The 23,417-nt window shown below is 48.4% G+C and overlaps 2 protein-coding genes across 4 annotated transcripts in view; one reads left to right on the top strand and one right to left on the bottom strand.

The window, feature by feature from the left end:
* CEPT1 (choline/ethanolamine phosphotransferase 1) overlaps nucleotides 1–3,426 on the bottom strand; it is a 31,852-nt gene extending 28,426 nt beyond the window's left edge. Inside the window, exons 1-2 of one of the 2 annotated variants that reach the window (XM_058819363.1) lie at nucleotides 3,387–3,426; nucleotides 1,540–1,940 (exon numbers count right to left, since the gene is read on the bottom strand). In XM_058819363.1, the coding sequence (XP_058675346.1) occupies nucleotides 1,540–1,878 (339 nt within the window). In that variant the 5' untranslated portion in view covers nucleotides 1,879–1,940; nucleotides 3,387–3,426. Of the gene's footprint in view, nucleotides 1–1,539; nucleotides 1,941–3,386 lie in introns of those variants that run through there. The other variant, XM_058819362.1, reaches the window with a different exon arrangement.
* Nucleotides 3,427–3,463: 37 nt separating this feature from the next.
* Nucleotides 3,464–20,738, top strand: DRAM2 (DNA damage regulated autophagy modulator 2). Of its 2 annotated transcripts, none has more exons than XM_058819434.1 (9): nucleotides 3,464–3,511; nucleotides 8,157–8,248; nucleotides 11,600–11,757; nucleotides 12,712–12,779; nucleotides 13,334–13,473; nucleotides 15,661–15,838; nucleotides 19,135–19,217; nucleotides 19,891–19,983; nucleotides 20,438–20,738. In XM_058819434.1, exons 3-9 carry the CDS (start codon nucleotides 11,627–11,629, stop codon nucleotides 20,543–20,545), a joined length of 801 nt encoding a protein of 266 aa, XP_058675417.1. In that variant the 5' UTR covers nucleotides 3,464–3,511; nucleotides 8,157–8,248; nucleotides 11,600–11,626; the 3' UTR covers nucleotides 20,546–20,738. The 2 variants fall into 2 exon arrangements, with proteins under 2 accessions (XP_058675417.1, XP_058675418.1); XM_058819435.1 differs by lacking the exon at nucleotides 3,464–3,511 and adding an exon at nucleotides 4,887–4,941.
* Nucleotides 20,739–23,417: the final 2,679 nt, after the last annotated feature.

The raw sequence follows: 23,417 nt of genomic DNA, 5'->3' as shown, positions 1-23,417 counted from the left end.
AAAATCTCATTCACCTCACACAAACTATTTCTCAAATTGTTAAACACCAAACAGTGCTTTCATACAGCAGCCTTCAGCTAACACTGAATTTCTGATGCTCTGAGTGCACTTCCTGGGCACTTCAGAAGTTTAATTACCAACGAAGATACAACTCTTCTCCAAATTCTAAATTCTGCTCTGGTTTAATGACCCAAACCAGCTCTGGGGTCCTGAGAGATCAAGTCTCTCTTTCAGACCAGATTTCAGAGTCTGAGCCCCCACGTAACCCTGCTCAGAAGTAAACACAAGTTAAACCAACACACACACCGCAATGCCACAGCCTGGAAAAGGAAGGAGCTGCTCCAAGTATTCCCTGCTCAAACTGAATAGTCACTGTTTATTTTACACCTGCCAAATTCCACAGATTATTGTGAAACAATCTATTTCAACAGATTTCTAGGAGAGGCAAACATCCCTTTCCCATGTCATATGTGGAGCAGGGATGCAGTGCTGACTGTGCCAACCTACGTGAGATTATGGAGACTGGTGGGGAACAAACTGTGCCCTGCTGGATTCCCAACCTCAGCTGGGAGACTTGGTTAGGAAGGAATTCAGATGTTTTAAAAGCTGGAACTCTTGAGACATTCCCAGCCATGTGGTATGTAACACATTTCTATACCACATAATTCCCTTTCTCAGTGCACACACACAAAAGCAGCTTTTAAGATTCAACACTCAAGTGAAAACTCTTCCAGTGCACAAAAATGATTCTTCAAATGCCTTATGAGGTAAGTGGTGATAGAGGGAAGTTGAAATGCCTCAAAAAGACTTCTGTATCCCTGAAATCAGGTTAAAACAGTTCTGCTCAGGGCAATTGGGGAGTTTTAGAGCATTCAGAACAAAGAATAAAACCACTGACTTTTATCTGGCCTTCTCACAGCACAACCACAGCTCAGGAACACAACTCCACCACGCTGTGCCAAAGTCCTGACTGAACTGCCAGGACACAGAAGCTGTGGGGCCCAGGAAGGTGTCCCTGTAGCTCACTAAGCTGGGTTTGGTCACACCAGCTTTGATATCTTAAGTGGCACTACTGTAGAGCTCAGTGCCTTGGCTCCGGTGTAGCCCCAGCATGTCCAACCCACCCAGCTCGTGTGGCAACTCTGATCCCTGAGCTGAGGGGGAGTTGCCCTGCTCTGGTCACAGAAAGTAAACAGGTGCCAACTCCTCCTGCCACGCAGGCCAGGCAGCTGCAGAGCCACTGCTCCAACTCCTGGCAGGGCTGAGCTTTGTGCAGCAGGTCCCTCATGGCTGCTTCGGTGTCAGATCCTGCTCCATGTGGGTGTGTTGGCCCCAGGAACTGCTGGCTCACTTCAGCATCCACACATGCCCTCTCTGCATGCCAGCATCACAGAGAGGCACGAACATTTACAGAGAACAGGTTACAAAGACGAGGACTGTGGACTGAACAGCAAGAACCGGCTCTCCCCAAAGCCACAACCCATCCAAAACCAGTGACAGCAACCAAAACAAAAAGAGTGCCAGGAGTCCATAACTCACCTGCTCTGTAGCTGTCGGGCAGTAACATACTAATAGCAGAGTTGTAAATATATTTATTAACAGTCCGATGATGGTGATCAGGTTGGGGGCAATCCAGGCTGGAACTCTTCCCACTAACCATTCCCAGTAGCCCTGCATGAGGGGCTCAAGCAGGGAGCGTCCGGCACTCTGGTACTTGTGCTCCTCTAACCGTTTGAGCTGGTGCTTGGACAGGGGCGGCGTGGGCAGCTGCACCAGCTTGCTGAGCACGCAGGCAGCGCTGGGGCCGTGGCCGCAGCCCGCGGGGCCCTCCAGGTGCGACTCCCCGCATCGCCTCTTGAGGCTCCGGTGCCCACTCATGGGTTGGGTGGCCGAGGAATCGTCTTGGGCAGGCAGCAGCTGGGCTGGAGAACCATAAGATCCTGCAACACAGAGGAGCAAGACACGCCTGAGCACACAAATGAGATTTTAGGACATCAAAAGTTCCTAGTTGCTGCCCTAAAGAGCATTTCAATTGCCACCAGCAAAGCAAGATGATTTCATAGGACTACTCCTTTGAAAGAGAAAGTTATTTGGAGAATTGCTGACAGAACGACAAGAAACAAGTGCTCCAAATGCAGCAGTAAAACCCTGCAGCCACCAGCTGAAACTCCCAACCCCAGCAGTGAGTTGTGTTACAGACCCCTCACACCTCTCCCAGGAGAGCAGGTGACACCATTCAGCTTATCAACTGAGAGCACCAAAAACTGCACTAAGACTGAAAAGTCTTAAGTTAAATTGGTTTGGAGCAGCTTTGTCTTCTGCAGTGATGCTGGACAACCACTTAAAAACAGTTATGTACTCCTTTTTTCAGATTTCTGTTCTTTATTTCAGTTTTGCTATAGCTTTTTTCTTCTCTAAATTTAACCCAGCTCATTGTCTGTTCAACTTTCAACAGATACAAGAAAACATGCAGGAGCTGGAGAGCTTTAGCTGGCCAGAGACAGCATAAAGCAGCTGTGAAAAGAAAATACAGGGTCAGGAGCAACTTTTTCAGCACAAACAAGAACCCTCACAATGTTCCATCTCCCTTGAAAGCAGATGACCAGGGACATGTAACTCTCCACAAGAAGTAGAGAAGCAGCACAGAAAGGAGACTCAAAATGAGAGTTTGCTGTTTATCTGTAGGAGACAACCATGGGGGAAAAAAAAAAGAAAACTCGGTTGAAGGCCAGCAAATTAAGCAGAGAAAGGAATACAGAGAGCTCTAAAGCCATCTGCACTGCACGGGCAGAGAAAGCAGCGCAAATCAAAGGTCACCACTGGCCTAAGAACAAGTGATCTGAGCTCCACTCTCCACTCCCTCGGCAAGGCAAATTCCAGCACTGAAAAGCCACCTCCGGCAGCCCCGTCAGAGGGAGGAGAAGAGAAAGTGGCAGGGCCTTCGCTGTGTTCGATAAGCTCGGGAGGAAGCCGAGCTGCACCTCTCCAATGGCCAGGAGACCAGAATTAGTCACCGCGGAGGTCCCTGTGGGCGTTGCCCTGGATGACCAGAAAAATTACTCCCAGTGCATTAAACTGGGCTTTTCCCTCATCCTGAGGGGACGAGCCGGGAAAAAACAGCCCAGGAGCGCCTCATTCTCCAAAACAAACGCCCGGCCCGGCTGCCGCGGGACTCGCCCCGGGCCTGGCACACACCCGGCCGGGGAGGGGCCCAGGGCACCCCCGGCCCCGCCGGCGCTTCGCCCCCGCCCCCCCCGGACCCCGGCCCAGCCCGGGCCCAGCCCCACCTCGGGGTCCTCCCCGCTCCCCCCCCACGCCCTCATTGCCCGCCCGGCCGGGGCCCCGCGCAGACCCCGCTACCGCCGCCAGGGCACCCCCAGCGCTACCTCCGCTCCCCGCACCGGGCGGCGCTGCTTTTACGCCCCTTTTGCGACGGCCGGAAAGGAGGCGGCGGCAGCGCGCGCCGGGGGCGGGGCCGGGGCAGCGCGAGGACGGCGCGGGAGCGGCTGAGGTGAAGGGGGGGGGGGCGGGGGGACCCAAACATCGAACCCCAAACCCGCGTTCCTGTCAGCCCCGCCACCCCCTCAGAAAACTCACAACTTCCCCAGCCACCTTTGTCACCCCCCCAGCGACCATCCCCCGGCCTCTTAGCGACCGCCCGGTGTTCCTGTCACTCCCTGTTACCCCCTCCGAGATCCTCTGTCACCCCCTCAGGGACCCCTCTTTATCCCCCTCAGCGACCTTCCGATGTCGCTGTCACCAGGTCAGCGACCCCCTTGGAAACCCCTTGTCATCCCCTCAGAGATCCCCCACCCTCAGTGACGCCATGGTCTCTCTGTCAGTGACCCCCCGGTGTCCCCTGACCCCCTCCATGTCACCCCCACCCCACTGCAGCCCCCCCCCAGGTGCCCTGCAGTCCCCTCTGCCCTTCGGGACCCCCAGAACCCTCAGCTGTCCTCCGTCCCTCTCCTGACAAATCCCCGTCATCCTCTTTGTGCCCCCCTGTCAGCCCCAGTGACCCCCCACCACCACATCCCCAGTGAACCCCATCACTTTAAGTAACTCCTCTGCCCCGAGGCCGCCACTGAGCCCCTCTGCCCCTTCCTCTCTCTGCCTTCAGCCTCCCGTTTCTCCCCTTCATTCCCTTTTCCTCCTTTCCTAAACCTCCCTCCATCCTGGTTCCTTTTCCCTTTGCTCTCTGATTGCCCCCAGCACCCCCCGCTGCCGGTGTGACCTTGCAGCGACTCCAGTCCCAGCTGTCCCCTGGGAATCTCCCGGTGCCTCTGCCCCGAGGGCTCAGCTCAGGCAAGTGGGATTGGCCAGGGCCGTGACACCGAGCACCAGCCACTGTCACCGTGTGCCGGGTGTCCCAAGCAGGCTTGGGGACGCCCTGTGTCACAGTGAACTGGCACTCTTTGGGTTGGCTCCAGGCCTTGCTGTGTCTTCCCAGCCGGGGAACAGGAGTGGGGCCAGAACATGGAGACCCCCTGGAAGCTGCCCTCCAGGACTGAAAGATTTCATGGCAACTTTTTTGGTGTCTGTACTGAGAAAACACCCAAAATGAGTCACCTGTCATTACCCTGCAGCAGGGACAGCAGAGGTGACACATTTCCTACTTCTGACGTCAGTGCTTTGAGGATCAGTGACCTTTACCCATGGCTTATCAGTAAGACCTAACCTGTGCACGCTGTTCAGACACAGCCCCATCCAGCCTCTGTTTGTTTAGGAAGGCACAGACAAATTCCTCTGTCCTCCCCTCAGCACTGTCCACGGGAGAGTTTGCTGGAGACAACAGAAAGTGTCCCTAGGTAGTGCTTTATCACTGCCTGGCTGGCTGCAGAGCAGGGAAGAGGCAGGTTGACAACCCGAGGATCATCCGTAATTCAGGAATTTCTCTTTTCCCCACGTAACTCAACCATCTTTGCAACTTTGTCATTCCAGGTAACATGAACTTCCTGCCCTTGATGGTCTTGCCCACCTTTCATTTTCCTTTGGAGATTCTATTCCACATGCTCCAGCCTGGGTAGGGTGTGGCTGCATTCTTGCACTGGGAGAAACACTTCCAGAGGGTTAAAATCTCCTTTGCTTTTGAAACACTTTCTTCACTTGCCCTTGATATTGGAAACAATCTGTGATACTCAAACTGGAGCTTAAAAAAAACCTTAGAACCTTAAAGTGCCTGAAGATCAGAATAGATGTTTAAGAAAATCATGTTTAAGAAAATCATAGTTATATGGAAAGTTGAGGCTGGCCATTGTTGTTGTATAATCTGCTTGCAAAGGAGCTTATGAAAAAACGAGTTTGAGTGTATGTTTTCCTTCTCCCTGTTGAAAACAAGGGGACAGGACAAGGTGTTGATAATAATTTATCTCAGGACCTTGCATCTGGCACATGGCAGTTCCTTTCTGCCTCCTGGTGTTTGGAGGTGCCTCTTTCTGTGCCCAGACAGAGCCTGGGAGCTGGCAGGGATGCAGGGCAGGGAGCTGGGACAGCCTGGAGCACACCCTGCCCTGACTGTGCCCAGGGATTTGAAGAGTGAAGCCTGTGTTGGAGATGTGCAGTCTGCACCACAACAGTGGTGACTTGATTCCACTGTAAAATATTTAATGAGGAGAGAGATGGAGGGAGAAAAGAACTCAGGCTAGATCTTGACTGACATAAGAGAATTTAAAGGAGGAGAAAATTATAAAACTCCTTTTAGTGTAAGGAGAGTTAGTGAGAGGGTTTCTGCTGGGGAAGGCAAGAGGGGCAGAGCCCAATTGGTGCCATCAGGAGGATGATCCCCCTGAGGGGCTGCAGATTCCTCCTGAGGGACAGCTCTGATCTCTGCTCTCTGTGAGCAGGGACAGGACCCCAGGGACAGGCTGGAGCTGTGCCAGGGCAGGGTGAGGCTGGAGATAGGGAAAGGTTCTTCCCCCAGAGGGTGCTGGCACTGCCCAGGCTCCCCAGGGAATGGGCACAGCCCCGAGGCTGCCAGAGCTCCAGGAGTGTTTGGGCAGCGCTGCCAGGGATGCCCAGGGTGGGATTGTTGGGGGGTCTGTGCAGGGCAGGGGTTGGACTGGTGTGACTGTGTTCACAGGGGTCTGAGGATGAGGGAAGAGACAAGGATCTGACTCCAGGTTTCAGAAGGCTTGATTTAATATTTTATGATATATATTATATTAAAACTATACTAAAAGAATAGAAGAAAGGATTTTATCAGAAGGCCAGCTAAGAAGAGAAAAAGAAGGAATGATAACAAAGGCCTGGGTCTCGGACAGAGAGTCCGAGCCAGCTGACTGTGACTGGCCATTAATTACAAACAACCACATGAGACCAATCACAGATCCACCTGTTGCATTCCACAGCAGCAGATAATCATTGTTTACATTTTGTTCCTGAGGCCTCTCAGCTTCTCAAGAGGAAACATCCTAAGGAAAGGATTTTTCATAAAAGATGTCTGTGACAGACTGGATGATCTTTGTGGGTCCCTTCCAGCTCACGAAATTCCATGATTCCACCAGCCTGCACATACACTCTCAGTAAGAAGCTGTGCCTCAGCAGAGCTCTGTGGTGTGACTGAAGGTGCTCTTTGTGACAGACCACATGAAAATGATGATAAGTCATGTGCAGGGCTCAGCTCTGGGCTCAGTGACAGCTCAGGGTACAGAGATTCCCTGTCCTAACAGAGTGAGGGCTTCTCTCTGCCCAGCTTGTGTTGGAGCAGACAGTGCTGATGAGCTGCCTTTATTTTGTATGAAGGGCAGTGTGCAGGGAAAAGTTGGGAATAGCTGTTCTGCTTTACTAAGCTTGTCCTAGCCCAGGTAAATCAGTCTGCACAGGCACATAAATACCTATCAGCAGGTAGAGAATCTGCATTGTCTGTGAGCTTCATCCCCACAGAGCTTCAGCCCCTCTGCATTCCCAAGGCAGTGCCTCAAACCTGTGGGAGGAGAAGTCAGGAGTTATGGAATGTCTGATTAAATGGACAGGCAGGATCCATGGCTGAGGCCAACAGGGGGAGAGTCAACAAGACCAATGCCATGTTCTACCCTTGGGTCACAACAATCCCATGGAATGCTCCAAGCTGGGAAAGGAGTCGCTGGAAAGCTGGGAAAGGATCTGGGAATGCTGGTAACAGTGGCTGCACATGAGCCCAGGTGGGCAGGTAGGCCAGTGGAATCTGGGCTGTCACAGCCATGGTGTGCCCAGCGTGGTTCCCTGTGCTGGCACTGCTGGGGCAGCTCCAGCCCTGGGGCAGCTCTGGGCCCCTCCTGGCAGGAGAGACCCTGAGGGGCTGGGGTGTGTGCAGGGAAGGGAACTGAGCTGGGGAAGGGTCTGGAGCACCGTGAGCAGCTGAGGGAGCTGGGAAGGGGCTCAGCCTGGAGCAAAGGAGGCTCAGGGGGGCCTTCTGGCTCTGCACAACTCCTGACAGGAGGGGACAGCCAGGGGAGGTCGGGCTCTGTTGCCAGGCAACAAGGGCCAGGACAAGAGGACAAGACAAGAGGAAGCTGCTCCAGGGGAAGTTCAGGTTGGATATTGGGAAAAATTTCTTCCTGGAATATGTTGTCCAGCACTGGCACAGGCTGTCCAAGGCAGAGGTGGAGTCACCATCCCTGGAGGGATTTAAAAGCTGTGGATGTGGCACCTGAGGATGTGGTTTAGTGGTGGTCTTGGCAGTGCCAGAGGTTAGACTTGATGATCTTAGAGACCTTCTCCAGCTTAAATGGTCCTATGATACTCAGGTTGTTTCCAGGCCCTCTCCAGCCATGTGTTTAGCGTTGCACCAGCAGGACATTGGGATGTGTGTCCACAATGAAATGGGAAGTCTCCATATTCTGTGCCCTTTCTTAGGTGAAAGCCATGGTCTTAGACACTGGTTTTAGTTGCATTCACTTCATCTCTTGAAAGCTCTTCAGTTCAAATTAAATGGTTTTGTAGACAACTCCTAAAATCAAAGAGTCTTAATCACCAGTTTTTCTTCATTTCTACCTCCCCACCACACACAAGCTTCACTCCTTAACCTGCTTGGAATGCAGGAAAAACACTGTGGGGAAGCCAACAGTCAAACCTGTGTCCAGTCAGCAGCACTGACTAACAGAAGGTGCTAAGAAGAATAAACATGGCAAGAGGTACAGAAGAACCTCACATCTTGCTTTTTTTCCTTTATATCTCAGAGTGAGAAAAATGACACGAACGTGGAGCTTCAGCAGAAAAATGACCTTGGATTCCCCTTAAGTGACATGTCCTCTGCTGCCCTTTTTCTCAGGTATGTGGAATGTGGTTGGTTGGGTGGTTGGTTGGTTTGTTTGCAGGGGAAAGTATGTTAGCTCAGAAATAAAATTAAGGCGCTGTGAATATTTAAATGTGAAATGAAAAATATATTCAGACTGACTGATTGGAGCTGGGAATTACATACCCAGGAACATAACATTTATAACAGAGAATGTCATGCAAAATCCTCATTTCTCTTTCAAATTCCCAATTTACTCATACTAGAGGTGGGATTGTGAGGTTACAGTCATTACTGCTTGCAGCCTTAAAATCATGATCAGATGGCAAACTTTATATTTAGCTTAAAAATGGGCAAGAGATCAGGCAACTCGAATTCTGTCAATCTGTTCTTATTCACTACATATCCTGTTAGACACCTTTACCTGTCCTCAACCAGCTTTCTCACAAGCAGCTGAACCTTCACCTTTACAAGGCTGCAGTTGTCTATTCTATGCAAGGGTTGTGAAAGTTGACCAGCTCTGACCTTTTGCAAGATTCACCCACTTTTGTTTCAGCTTTTTTCCGGCCATGAGACTTTCTAGTCTTGGTGCTTCCTCTTTCTTCCTTTCTCTTCCTCCTTTCTTTCAGCCTGTCCACCCCAGGCCATGCCCTTGTAAAATCTCTCAATACTTCCTTCTAATTTCTTTCAACATTATTTTGCTTTTCTCACATACAGATCTTTGCCTGGATGCCCCTGGATGTTCAGTCTCCATTATTTGCTCTTCACCTTTATCCTTTTTCATCTTCCATTTACAGTCTCCAGTTTTAAACATGTTGAAACACTTTTTCTCCTCTTCTCTCCAGTGACCATCAGGAAACACTTTTTCCCTTTGAGGGTGACTGGCACTGGTCATCCCAGGCTCCCCAGAAAGGTTGTGATATCTCCATCCTTGGGGTGTCATCCTGCACTACTGGCTCTGGTGACCCTGCTTGAGCAGGGGGATGGGCCAGGTGACTCCCAGAGCTCCTTCCCCACCTCAGCCATTCTGGGAGGCTGAAATAGCTCTGGTTGTGTTTGAAGCTAGTAGCAAATTGCTTTTGCAGCAAGAGTAGGGAGGAGTCTCTGTGTGAGCTCACTAGGGTGGCCCTTTGTCTTGGTTTGAAAAGACAGGTGTCTGCTAAGGAAGGCAGAAGCCTCCCCTGAATGGAAAATGTAAACCCCCTCCCTCCAAATTATAATTTTGAAATTAAGGGGGCTCTGAGGCAAAGATATGGGAGCAGGAATAACAGTTCTTTATTAGGGAAGAAAATAAAATTAAAATTAACAATGCAGTAATACAAAACAACACTGCCAGAGTCAGAACAGGAGCTGACACCCTGTGGGTCAGGGAGGTGGCAGCAGCCCCATTCAATGGTGGCTCAGCCCTCCTGCAGTGCCAGCTGTGGTTCTGTTGAAGCAGGGATCCTGTAGAAGGGTGTAAGTCTTCCTCTGAAGATCCAGGGGTGGTGTACATGGGCCTGGTCTTCCTCTGGGAATGCAGTGGGGAAAAGGCTGCCTGTGGCCTTCCAGATCTCTGATTCTATCCAGGTAGGAATGCTTGGCTCCTCCCTCTGGGCAGAGCTTCTCCCAGTGGGATGATGGAATTGGATCAGCCATGCAGTGACACTCAATGGCCTTGTTAACAGCACATACCTCCTGGAGGGAGAATGGGTTGTGGAAGAGAAGAAAAACTGCCCAATTAACAGAAGATAACTCCTCCATCAGATAGGAATAGAATACACCCCTCATTTCCAACCTAAGATACCCTTCTTGCTCTTAGAGAAGAGTTGAGACACAGATTTGCTGTCAGGCTGAGATTTAGGGAACTGGACAGTGTGAGTACAGGGTCATAATTTCACTGCACTGTACGTGGATCTCTTCCTCTCACCTGTAAAATAGCAACTGCTGTGAGCAACCCTTGAGTGTGAGGGTTGTGGTTGGTAGCAGTGAACTCAGATAGCTGAGAGATCATGAAGCCAGGCTGGTTGGAGCTCAGCAATCTGCTCTAGTGAAAGGTGCCCTTGCCCTGTTAATATTGTTATTATTGATATTACAATCCATGGGAAAGTTCTGGTTCACTCTCCACAAAAGAATTGGGTTTATGTTCTGAAACCTCCGTCAGTGATATCTTCCGAAAGTTAACTTCACAGCATAGAATAAATAGATCTAAACATTACTTCATTTTTTTAAAATCTAAACTATGAAGGGTTTTTATATTTTCACTGATATTTCATCCTAAACATTGATAAATTAAAAAAACAGACTAATTTTGAAAAATTGTTGCTGAATGGCAAAGTAATTTTCTGTCCCACTCTGTGAGGTACCTCAGTACAGGTACCTCAGTACAGTCTTCTCCTTGGCAGTACCCAAATCTAGCTAGGATGGGAGATGTGGGGAAATTGAGCTGTTTGCTCGACATTAACACAGTGAGCCCAGGAAACTCCCCCGGTGCTTTGAGAGAGCCCATCAGCATATTATGGAGGGACTACAAAATGAGACAAAGAGGACTCAGAGTAGAAAATAAAACATATGTGTGTGCAACTAATGGCAGGGTTAGTGGGATTTTGGGATTTTCCTCCCTGTGAGGTAGGTGAGGCTCTAGCACACATTGCCCTGAGAAGCTGGGGCTGCCCCATGCCTGGAAGGGTCCCAGGCCAGATTGGACAGGGCTTGGAGCAACCTGGGATGCTGGAAGGTGTCCCTGCCATGGCAGAAGGTTGAACAAGATGGAGTTTAAAATCCCTTCCAGCCCTGGGACTCTATAACAGATGTCAAGTCACAGAGTCGACAGGGAATAATTGAGGGCAGGTATTAAAGTAATTTTGGGTCATTTCCTCCACATCTGCCCAGCTAAGTGTTAATAGAAGCTGGAGACTCCACCATCAGTTGCAATGTCAGTGCAGAGACACATTCTCTGCCAGCTCACTCTACTGACCTGGGGTTGTGACACAAGGCAGAGAAGAAAATGGAGTCACTTATTCAAAGTGACCCACTTGACCCTTTTCTGGCAGCAAAAAGTCCAAGCCACATAGTAAAATGACAGTGCTGGTTTCTAATGATACTCTAAGAATTTCAGAATTAACATTTCCAGATTTAATTCTGCTTATTTATGATTTCTTCTGTGAAGTCAGTGTTCACTTTGGGTTTGCAGGAAAGAACTGAGATATATCAAACTGCTGTATGGGAAGCAGCCTGCCTCAAGGAAAGCAAAACTTCAGAGTCCTCATAGTAAAATCCTAGATAACCTTTGAGAATCTCAGCAAACCTTTGAGAACTCTCAGTAAACCCTTGAGAAGTCAGTAAATTTGAGAATCTCAGTAAGTGTTTGAGAACTCTTAGTAAACCTTTGCATTTGGTTCTTGCCAGTGTCTGGAGGCAGAAGTCAGCCCTGAGATGTGGTGGTTCCAGCAAGGCCTCTCGTTCCTGCCCGTGGCGCTGGTTGTGTGGTCAGCAGCATCATTTGTGTTTTCCTACATTACTGCAATTGTCCTGCACCATGTTGACCCTTTGGTGCCCTACATCAGGTCAGTGATGTCCACCCTGTGACAGAGCACTGAGATGACCCCACTCCTGTGAATTCTTCCCAACTCCAGACTTAAATAGCAGTTCTTACCCAGCAGCTCCAGTTCTAAAGTTACTCTTCAGAGCCATTACAGATATAGTTATAGGTGATATTAAACTGACTGAGGGGAAAGTCAGGCTAAATGTTAGGAAGAAATTCCTTCCCTGTGTGGGTGGTGAATCCTGGCACACTTTGCCCACAGATACTGTTGCTGTCCCATGCTTGGAAGTGTCCAAGGCCAAGTTGGACAGGGCTTGAAGCAACCTGGGATAGTGGAAGATGTCCCTGATTGGAATGAGGTGGTTGAGATGAGCTTTAAGGTCCTTCCCAACCCAAGCCATTCTGGGATTTATGTGTTACTCTATTTAAAGGTGTCTGGTTTTGTGCAAAACTCTTAAGCTTTGGCTCTGTGAGCATACCCTTAAAATGATGATGAACTGGGGGTGCCTCACCACATCCCTGGAGTGCTTCACCACATCCCTGCTCAGAGTGAAGCCACTTGCTGCCACCAGGTTTGTTGCACCAGAAAATCCATACTAAAATCTACATTGCCAACTTTATTCTGTCAAGGCTGATATATATAACTCAAGCTTTGCTCTTCCAGTTTTCCATGTTCTTAATTTTTCCAGTTTTAATCCTTTTTATTCACCTTTTATGGTATCAAGACCAATATGAAAGGAACAGTTACTCTGAGCATGATCATTCCCTGTGCCAGGGAGAGCTTGTCTTTACTCTGGTGATTTCTACAGCTCTAAAACCAGCACAGCATAGTTTGAGTAATGAAAAATTCAATGAAAATCATGTGGGAGGCACTTTTTTACGTGTCCTTTGTAGACTGAAATAAGTAAAGTTGTGTTGGAAGTATTTTTAACATAAATAATATAGGATATGTTATCACCACATTTATCTTTTCCAGTGATACAGGGACAATACCACCTGAAAGATGCTTATTTGGGATCATGTTAAATGTTTCAACCTTCTTGGGTGAGTACAGAAAACTGTCCTTGGTGAGCTGCAGGCAGTTCCGAATGCATCAGCTTAAAAAAAGTTGACTTCCTTCTCAAGATCATTAAACAGCCCAGAATTGTCACTCAAAAACTAACTACTGAGCAATAAATCTCACTCCTCTTAAGCAATTCAAAGTGTTTGTCAGGGATGTTATCCATTAATTGCCAGTATGGCAATTGCAGATTCCAGAAGGACAAAAAATGCATTCAAAAAAACAAACAGAAAAGTAAAGCAATAAAAATGCAAATTCAAGGCAGTCACCTTACCTGTGCTGCAACAATGGAGGCAGGGAAAACAACCCAATATGGCTTTTAAATGAAATAGATCAGAAAAATCTATTCATTTGACTAGTTTGCCATTATACTATTTCAATTTTCATTTCCAGCCTTTCACCTTTCCTATTTCACTGTACCTTAAAAAAATTCCTGTATTTTAAAAGTTGCCTCTGACCCTCAGCATCTTCCCCGGTAAGCAGGGACACTGTAGGATTCCCCTGCAGGAATCTCACTGCCTGTGCCTGTCCTTGGCAGGGATGGCCACCATGTACGTCCGCTACAAACAAGTGTCTGCCCTGAGCCCAGAGAAACCCAAGATCCTCAAGCTGAATAAGCTGGGCCTCACACTGGGATGGATGAGCTGCTTTGGACTCTGCATTATTGCAAATTTCCAGGTTTGTGCTCTGCCTGCACTGCTCTGCCTCTGCCAGAGCTGTGTCTGTTCTGAGATACCCAATGTCACACCTGATAAACTGCAGAGTTACGGAAAGCAACTTTTCGTGGCAAACTGCTTCTTTGTGAAATTCTCTACAGAGAACAGTTAAAAGATATAAGGTTTGACTTTTAATTTGCTATTTATTCCTTATTTGCTTTGGGACTAGTGAGAAGCTGTTCATGACATTTCAAAACATTCATAACCACCAAGCATTGCAGAAGCTGCACTTGGATTTCCTTCCAGGCAGGTTGAAAGCCTGAGATCCAGATTGAAAGCCCACAACTGTGGCTCAGGGAAATCAGATATCAAATAGTATAAACGGTATCAAAAACTCGTTACAACTACAAGTAAAGCCAACAAAACCACCCAACCCCACAAGCCCAGCTCTGGAAGAGCTGCCCTCTTGGGTAGATCTTCCTTCAAACCTTCTCAAATTCTTGAAAAATCTGCAACATTAATTTTTCTGATTTTCTCCATCCCAGGCCTCTATTTTTTTTTCTACCCAATACTTTCCACTCCAATAAAAACAAATCTGATATTCTCACTCATCACACCATGAGCAGCTCCCCTTCGTTGGCTTTATTTGCCAGGTGATTGTATAATTGCCAGCACATTAATTACCTGATGGATTTTGGGGCTCTGTTGTGGTGCCTGTAGCCACCACAGGCTATAGTGTCACCTCAGGCTCCTGCTGGATTAGGGACAGGGAAAACAAAAGAGGAAAAGCTCTTGGGAAGCTCCACCTTTTCCCTAGCACAGCTCCTCAAGTGTTTTAGCACCCCCTGTCTTAGAAACCTCAGCACTCTCATTTAGGCATTTTTTCTTTTGGAGGCCTCAATCTATTTACTATTTTCTAGAGCCCTCAGAGGTCCCAGCCTCCCATTCCACACTTCCACACGAGAAGAATCCTCCAGGGTCTGCTCAACTCCATTATTTCCCTCCACTGCCCTCAAGAAAGGGTTTTTCTACTTTATTTGTATTTCACAACAGTCAAAACCCAGTAGGTGCGTGTTAATCTCATAACAGTTCGTGTCTCGTTTAATCCTGAGCAAAACAAAAGTTGGAAGTGATGCATTTACATATTGCCCTGAAATCCACTGGTGATTGAAGATCTCAAAGTGTGAAAATAGAGAATTTCTCTCTGCTGACACCTCCCTGCACAGTACATGATTTTGGAGCGAACACCTTTGCAACCTGCTTATTTCTTAAATAGAAATTCTCACTGTAGATGCAGAACTTAAAATTCATTTGTGCACAGAAAGGGCACAAGGAAAAGCTTGATCTTAAGAGTTACTCAGTAAGATACACAGAGAACCTCATGTTTGAGGGCAGGAAACATCTGCATGATTGGGGTGCAGGAGGCTGCCCAGCCTGTCCTTATGCAACAAGTCAGATGACTACAACAACTTTTTGTTCCCTGTCTCTGGCTCATGTGCTAAGCTGGGCATGAGAGTTAAGGGGTGAGCACACCTGGATTTTCACACACATATATTTTAATAATAAATTTTTAGTTGGGTTGGATTTTTTGGAATATCTTTTGGTTTTATTTTTGCTATTTGACACTTGGTCCTCCTGGTGGTGTTTTTAAGTATTGCTGCTTGATTGAACCTTGTTCCTTCAGAGTACTGGTACTAAGTACCAGTTCTAAGGTACTAAATTGACAAACAATCTTTGTTCAAACCAGAGTTCATTCAGAAAAATGCAAAACCTCATTATTTTTAATCCAAAATTGGGTGCCAGAATCATGTTGTGCCTGTCCTGTATTACATAATCTTTCATAGATGCACAGGTTCCTGGGGTAGAAACGTTGTCACTCCCACTCCCTGCCCACCTGCAGGGATTCTCTCACCCAATTCCTGTGATATTGTCCATTTATGAGAAGAGCCCTCACAAATTCCTGTACTGAAGGTACAGCTGTGACCTGTAACTTCACCACAAGAATTTAACAAATGCAGGAATTCCAGAGGCTGGCAGGTTTTGGCTTCCAGGCATCTTACAATGGTGCTTCCAGAAAAGTCTCCTGAGGACTGGCACAGTCCAGAACTGCTTAGCTCAGAATGGGGGGGAGGTCACTGAGGGGTGGATGCCAGAGTTTTACAAAAGAAGATGAAACCAGGTTTTCACAGGCTGCATTTTCTTTCCCTAGAAATGCATCCTGTACTACATCCATGTGCTGGGAGCCTGCCTGACCTTCGGGGTGGGCTCCATTTACATGCTGGTTCAGACCATCCTCTCCTACCTGATGCAGCCAGAACTTCACAGCAAAGAAATCTTCTGGGCCCGCCTGGCCGTGTTCCTGTGGAGCTGTTCCAGCATCCTGAGCAGTATCCTTTGTCTGGGCACTGGCACCAAAACCCAACAGTCTCCACAGGATTTACACCTACTTGAGCTGAACCGCCATGCCACACGAGTCCTTGATTGTACACCCCATAGTGTGCCCTTTTCTGTATTCCAGCCTGGGAATTTCGGGGAAAATGGTTAATCCCTTTAATACTTTTAATATTCCCCCCTGGATGTTTAAGAAAAAAAAAAAAAGGTAAGAGGGACAGTTACTACCCTTTTTCCTACCCTTTCCTACTGCACACCAGAGACTGAAAACAGGAAAAATAGGAATTTATCCCCAAGAGGTCTGACTAAATTAAGAAATATGGGGCCAAAGGGAAGTGTGCTTAAAGGATGGGTGGTTTCAATGGGGGGAAAAAAAAGGTAAGAAATAAAAGTGTGTTCCTGAGGACAGAAATGGTGCAGAGTGTTAGAGTTGAATACAACTGAAAAAGAAGCCCAGAATGTAGCACAAGAGGAAAAGAGACCATGTGGAGCAGGGCTGCCTGTGCCAGCTGGCTCTGGAGCAGGGATGATGTGCTGGCACTTGCCAGGGAGACAAGTCTGGAGCACATTTCAAGGGTGACTCGGGGGGGACTTTGATCTCCTCCTTGCCCATCCTGCAGTTCAAAAGACAAGATATTTCTGACTGGCATTCCCTACCGCCTTCTCTCAGCATCAGACTCCATCACCCCCTTTAGCTCTGAATTCCAAGTGCTGGAAGCAGCTGTGGGGTTTAGAGAAAGAGAGAAACAGAATGGTTTGTTTTGAAGGGACCTCTCAGTGGGAATCCATTCCCATTTAGCCATATATTTATACCACAAATGTGAGCAAACTCACTCAGAAATAGAGGCCTTTTCCTCTCCCCAATCATTGAAACAGTCAGGAAACTCCACCAGAACAGTTCTCCTGCTCACCACAATGGACTTGGAAATTTGATTTAAAAATTAAACTCAGTTTTTGTGTCAAACAGGACAACAATACCAAACTGCCTGAGTTCCAGAGACACAAGTGCAAACCCCATTGCTTAGACACTGTCTCTCTGCAGCTGTAGCCAGGCCACTGATTTAATCCCCACCAATCCCACGTATTTCCAGGCTGGCAGCCAATACCAACACTAAACCCTATGTCCCATTTCCCAAGGTTGGAGCATCTCACTGGGCTCCCATCCCTGCTGCTGCAGGATTATAGAATCAGTAGGAGTCATTGAACAGGGACAGTGAGGCACAGGCTTGTTATCCATCATGAAGAACCTTCTCCTGCTGAGGGGCCTTGGCAGGCAGCAAGGAAATCATCCGAGAAACTTTGAGAATTGTTGTATTTAACAGGAATTTTTGGTATTAGCAAACAAGATTTTCAGCTTTGAATAGAGAGGAACCAAATGGGTGAAACTAAAATATGTTCTATGAACAATATGATCTGCTGCAAGTTATGTTCCTCTTACAGATGCCAAAAGCCCACAAACCTCAGATTTATAGAGATTTTTGTGCCAATGTAGTCTAACCAAAATTATAGGGAAGTTATAGAAGTAATGATGTGTACATATATAACAATGAAAGAGGAAGAAAAGGGAAATTATTGTTCTAAATTAACAGCTCATAATGTAATAAAGGAAAGAAAGGGAAAGGGAGAAGTCTGCAGCCTTGGGTTAAATGGTTGTAACAGGTACTGGAAGACAGAAGGAAATGTATTTTGTGTCAGCTCTGGGGTCACAGCAGTGCCCATCCCCTGTGCTGGCACTGCTGGGGCAGCTCCAGCCCTGGGGCAGCTCTGGGCCCCTCCTGACAGCAGAGACCCTGAGGGGCTGGGGTGTGTGCAGGGAAGGGAACTGAGCTGGGAAGGGTCTGGAGCCCCAGGAGCAGCTGAGGGAGCTGGGAAGGGGCTCAGCTCAGAGAAAAGGAGGCTCAGGGGCCCTTCTGGCTCTGCACAACTCCTGACAGGAGGGGACAGCCTGGATGGGGTTGTGCTGTGCTGCTGGGGAGCAAGGGCCAGGACAAGAGGAAATGGCCTCAAGCTGTGCCAGGGGAGGTTCAGGTTGGATATCAGGGAAAATTTCTTCCTAGAAAGGGTGGTCAGGCACTGGCACAGGCTGCTCAGGGCAGTGGTGGAGTCACCATCTCTGGAGAAATTTAAAAGGCATGTGGATATGGCACTTGAGGACATGGATTTGTGGTGGCCTTGGTCTTGGGGAATAATTGGACTCAACCTCAGAGGTCTTTTCCAACCTAAACAATTCTCTGAATCTATGAAAATACTCCTGGTCCTGTGGTGGAGTGTAAGAGCAGAACTGCCAGCCCAGAGCAAGGCAGTTGATGACCCACTGTACTGGGGGGCAGGGGGGAATGGGAACCAGTTATTTTTATATCACAGTGATTAAATTCTTCCCACTGCAGCAGGAACTCAGATAACAAACAGCTCCTAGAGCTGCCCAGTTCAATTAAGCAGAAAATTGGGGTTCTTTGGTCCAATCAGTAATCAGAGCTCCTAAACCACTCACATCCATTTTTAAATAAGCTTTGGAAGTCTAGGTTCTTAAGGCCATGTTTGTGCTAGGAAGTCCAGTCTTGTTCACCACCAAAATTAATTTTTAACATCAGGAGGCTCTTCATGTTATTCTCATTAACCACTGAAGAATTTAATATCTTAATCCTATGAAAATCAGGTTGTCTATAAATTAATGATGTGAGTTTTATTTGTTGTGTAGCAAGAGCACTTTTTTGGGTACCTTCCCCATCTAAGATGTTGAAGAAGTGACATCAAACACTCCAGAAAGATCCAGGTCTTGGATTAAATGGGAGATCATTGTCACATGGGATGAAATCCAAAGCACTTCTCAAACCTTGACTAAGAGGGAAACAGAAAAGCCAAAAATGCTCTCTGCTGCAGGTGATACAGAATTCCAACCTGTGGCCCACAGCAAGAATGCAAGGTAGTTTAGACATTGTCAGGCCATCAGAGGAAGAGATCTAGACTCTTGTTAGGGTGGGAAACACCAGTAAAATGCTCAGTAAGTGTGCACATCTGATCATAGCTTAAACACTTCCATGAGAGTGCCGTGTTTGATCAGAGGAATAATGAGAGGCAGCACACAGAGAACAGGTTCAAATTTAGGTTCAAATTAACCTTTTCACAATAACCAGTGGGTTGGGACAAGCTACAGGTTGAAGGGCACAATATGAACATCCTTGGCACCATTACTGCTCCTCAGGATGACATCTCATAGCCTCAGCTCAACACAGTCTGCAAGTTCCATGTTCCTCATTCTTGACCTTGAATCTTCTTTAACCTCTTCCCTCAGTGTTTGTGTCCTCAGTTGTGTTGTACAGTGGCTTGTATGGACAGAACCTGGTGCAGAAGCTGCACTGGAACCCCCAGGAAAGAGTAAGTGATTGGGGGGGAATGGAGACCAAATCCAGCTGGATTTGGAGGGACAGGTGGGAACTTCCTGCAGTTCACAACACAGACTGGGGTGGGAGAGGAGAGAGCTGTGCCAGCAGAACCAGCCAGCAGCTCCTTGGAATTGTGGAGTCCCAGACTGGGGTGGGTTGGGAGGGACCTTTAGGCCCATCCAGTTCCATCCCCTGCCATGGGCAGGGACATATCCCAGGTTGCTCCAAGCCCTGTCCAACCTGGCCTTGGACTTCCAAGGATGGAGCATCCACAGCTGCTCTGGTCAACCTGTGCCAGCACTTGTTGAAGTTCTGATTGCACAAAACTGTCGGATCTTCAAGTGTAACTCTAAATTAATCCCTCCTACATCTTGAGGAGGGCCTTGAACCTCCCTGCTCTTTGTTAGTTGAGCTCTGGATTGAGCCTTCAGGTTTTGCAGGTGCATATTAAAAGTGGGCATCATCCCAGTTGGAGCAGGTGTTTTCCTGGTCATTTTCATTCTTCAGTACTTCATTCTTGGAGATTCCAGATACAATAAGGGATTTTGGTGTCCAGTGGAATTAGTTCTGGATGCAGGATCTCACATGGGATGTCACAAGTCATCCTTGGGCCACTGCAGGTTCCAGAGCAGTTTTCACCCAGATTGTTTCCCTCTGTAACACAGGGCTACACCCCCCACATGATCAGCACCGTCTCCGAGTGGTCACTGGCATTCTCCTTCCTCAGCTTCTTCCTCACCTACATCCGTGACTTCCAGGTAAAATGAAGTTAACATTCTTTGTTTCTGAATAACCCAGTGTGGAGCTGGAGGGCAGCCTTAGATTTTATGGGATCATGGAATCATTTTAGTTGGAGAAGACCTTTAAGGTGATGGAGTCCAGCCATTAACCTGGCATGGATCAGTCACCAGGGCTGGAGACCCATGAGCAGCTCTGTGACCCCCATAGAGTCTGTCCCTGCTGTGTTACCAGAGCTCCAGCATCAGGCTGGCTTCAACTGGCCCTGCCTGACTTCACTTCCAGGCCTGTCACAGCCACAGGGGCCTTTTCCTCCAGGACAAGGCAAATGATGGAGCCAGTCCAGAGCACAGCTAGGAGCCAGGCACATGGTTGTGAGCTGATCTGTTGGTGTTTCCTCTGGCCACTGAGCTTCCCAGTGCCAAGGCAGTGAGGGAGCCACTGACAGGGACCCCCTTTGCTTTTCCTCCACAGAAAATCTCCCTGCGAGCCGTGGTCAGCCTGCAGGGCCAGACCCTGCACGAGAGCCCAGGGAGCTTCAGGGCAGAAGACCAGGCACTGCTCATAGCAGGGAGCATCTGATGGATGGAGAGAACTCAGGAATTTAATAGCAATAACAGCTGTTATTTCTAAACATTTATTTTCTATAAAAAAATGTATGAAGCAATTGTCTTGTACTTGACATCAAGGGCTTTGCACAGCTTTGCAAATGTTACCAGTACTGTGAATGAGTCTGTGACATTTCCAAAATTTCCAATGTCATGAAGGATTAAATGAAGGCTATTAATGAGTTGTGTCTCTTTGACTCTTCCTCCACACCCAGTTTGACCTCCCTCACCCTCCTCTCTCCAGTGCTCCTCAGGCCAAATCCTTTTGGATGCCTCCACCCTCACCTCTGTTCTCCTTGGGCCCAGGGGGCTGATCCATGCCCTGTAGTTTGGGCCAGATGGAATGGGCCCCAAAGCCACCCCATCCTTTGAGCAGCCCATAGGGAAAAACCTCTTCACAGCACAGCTTGCTCTGGAGGTCAAGAGGCAGCTGAGCAGCTGTGCTGGCTCTGGAGAGCAGTGACAAGGAGCAGCAGGAACCACACAGCCATGGAATCCCAGAAGGGTTTGGCTCAGAAGGGACTTCAAAGCCCATCCCCTTCCATCCCCTGCCACTGGAAAAGACACCTTCCACTGGACCAGCTTGTTCCAGGCCCTGTCCAGCCTGGCCTTCCTTCCCTCCCTCTCCCTGGCAGCTGTTGGAGCTGACAGGCAGGTTGACCCAGGAATTCTCATGCCAAGCATCCCTGTTGCACAGGTGGAAGAGTTGGCCAAGGCAGCCCATGTCCTGTTCCCACGGAGCCAAGAGCTGTCCCTAAACACCCCAGAGTGCCACCCCTGTCCTCGTGTTCCTGACATCCCTGGTGCTCCCTGAGAGCCTCCAACCTGAGCCAGCTGCTCCTTCCTCCAGCTGCTCTCAGCAGCTCCCAGGGTGCTGACAGCCCTTATCCCAGCCCTGTGGAGTGTCTGTGTGCTCCAGAGGCCGAGCTCCATGAGCTCCACCAGCTGCTTCTAGGGTCAATCCATAGGGACAACCTCCCACACTCATGCCCAGGGCCAAGTCAGAAGCCTTAAAAACAAATGTCTCTAATTCTACCAAAGTACAGCAGTTTGAGGGGATATTTGATTGCACACAGACCTACCAAGTACCTCCACAGCTGCCTCTGAGCCCTGCTTGGCAGGAATAGCTCAGTTCCCTTCCCAAGTTACTGCTCAAGGCTTGTACATGAGTTCCAGCACATCCCCTCCCACTCCAGAATCCCTTACTTTGACATCTTCCCTTCCTGGAGAAGCAGACAAAGCACATGGAGAGAAATTAATCTCAGCTGGAGGCCTCCTGGAAATCCCAGTTTTCCCTGAGTAGCTTCTTTCTTCCAGATTTAAACAGGATGTCTCCATCCCTGTTACTGCACCTCCAGCCTGGTTCAGAAAATCCATGGAGTGGAAACAACATTTGGGGCCAAAAGATGCCATACTACTGAGGGCAGTGGGGTAAGAGGACAGGGGGATGTGATTCTCATGGAGTCACAGAGAACCCTGGGCTCAATGGCCTGGGAAGGTTTCTCAAGTATTCTATTTTACCTGCTGATGAATCCTGAGGGATCCCAGCCACCCTGGAGAGCTGCACACTTGGCCACACACTTCCTAAGCAGGGAATAGGTAAAGCCCAGTTCCTGATTAACTGCTCCAATGTAGAAATGTGAGGTTTCAGCTGAGAGAATCCTTTGTCTCCCCCAAGGCTCATTAGACAAACGGTTTAAGAAAGAGATGGTGCCAACAGCGATGGGATCCCTGTGGAGAAGGAGAGAGAGAGCTCTTTGCCTGATATGATGGGAAGAGAAGAAAAACCCCCAATTGATGCACTCATGTAGCTCTCAAGGAGGCTCTAGAAGGCATCTGCCTGCTCACAGTGCTTTCCTCACCTTCCCTTCACTGCTTTCTCCATGGATCCCTGTGAAGCACAGAGAGGTTGATCCTGACAACAGACATCCCAGAAGCAATTCCTGCCCCAGAGAGCAGGAATTTCTCTGTAACTTAATGTCACTGTGATGAGCTAGACAGGGCAGACTGAGGTTTAGGTTGGACAATAGGAAAAATTTCATCCCCAAAAGGGTTGTCCAGTCCTGGCATAGCTGCCCATGACAGTGGTGGAGTCACCAGTCCTGGAAGGATTTAAAAAAACCATGTACATGTGGCACTTGGGGGACATGATTAATGGTGGCCTTGGCAGGGGAGAATTCTCCTTGGCAAGGAGAATTCTCCTTGCTGGGGAGAATTTGACTCCATGATCTCAGAGGGCTTTCTCAACCTCAAAGATTATGATTTTACTGCCTAAACCACTACATTCCTGGGATTACAGGTAAAGCCCCCAAACCTCTCTCACTGCTCCCCTATCAGCCCAGCACTGCGTGCTGGGATTCCTGCTCAGCTGCAGATCCATGGAAATTCAGCCTCAGAGCATCCAGCTCTTCTCTGTTTAACAACAACAACATTGAGGGGCCTCCTCAATGCCAGCAAAACCCTTTTCCTGCTGTCTCACCCTTTGCCAAGAGACAAATGAGCAGCAACGAGGAGCAGCTCCCTGCTCCCAGCTGCTCCACAGTTACACACTACCAGTGAATCCCTCCCTGCCTTTTTTCCTTTCTCTGCAGCCACAGCAACAGTCATGACCCAGGGTCTAGGTTGGGTCTCACCTCCCATAGAATCATCATGGTTGAAAAAGACCTTCAAGATCATCCATCCAAGTCCATCCCATACTGCCACTGTAGCCCCATAATCACATCACCCAGCGAGACCCAGACACCCTTTAAACAACTCCAGGGATGGTGCCTCCACCAACTCCCTGGGCAGTCCCTTCCAATGCCTGACCAGCCCAGCACTGAACAGACTGATAGGGTCCATTAAAA

The sequence above is a fragment of the Ammospiza caudacuta genome, chromosome 24 (assembly GCF_027887145.1).
Source record: "Ammospiza caudacuta isolate bAmmCau1 chromosome 24, bAmmCau1.pri, whole genome shotgun sequence".
Classification (NCBI taxonomy): Eukaryota; Metazoa; Chordata; class Aves; order Passeriformes; family Passerellidae; genus Ammospiza; species Ammospiza caudacuta.
This window is presented reverse-complemented; position numbering and strand designations above follow the sequence as displayed.

What these genes read in the sequence shown, in the direction of transcription:
- DRAM2 (XM_058819434.1), top strand. Translation starts at nt 11,627, where the DNA reads ATGTGGTGGTTCCAGCAAGGCCTCTCGTTCCTGCCCGTGGCGCTGGTT. An exon ending in GCATTATTGCAAATTTCCAG is followed by an intron (nt 13,474 to 15,660) that starts GTTTGTGCTCTG and finishes TTCTTTCCCTAG; the next exon opens with AAATGCATCCTGTACTACAT. An exon ending in CTGTTCCAGCATCCTGAGCA is followed by an intron (nt 15,839 to 19,134) that starts GTATCCTTTGTC and finishes CTCTTCCCTCAG; the next exon opens with TGTTTGTGTCCTCAGTTGTG.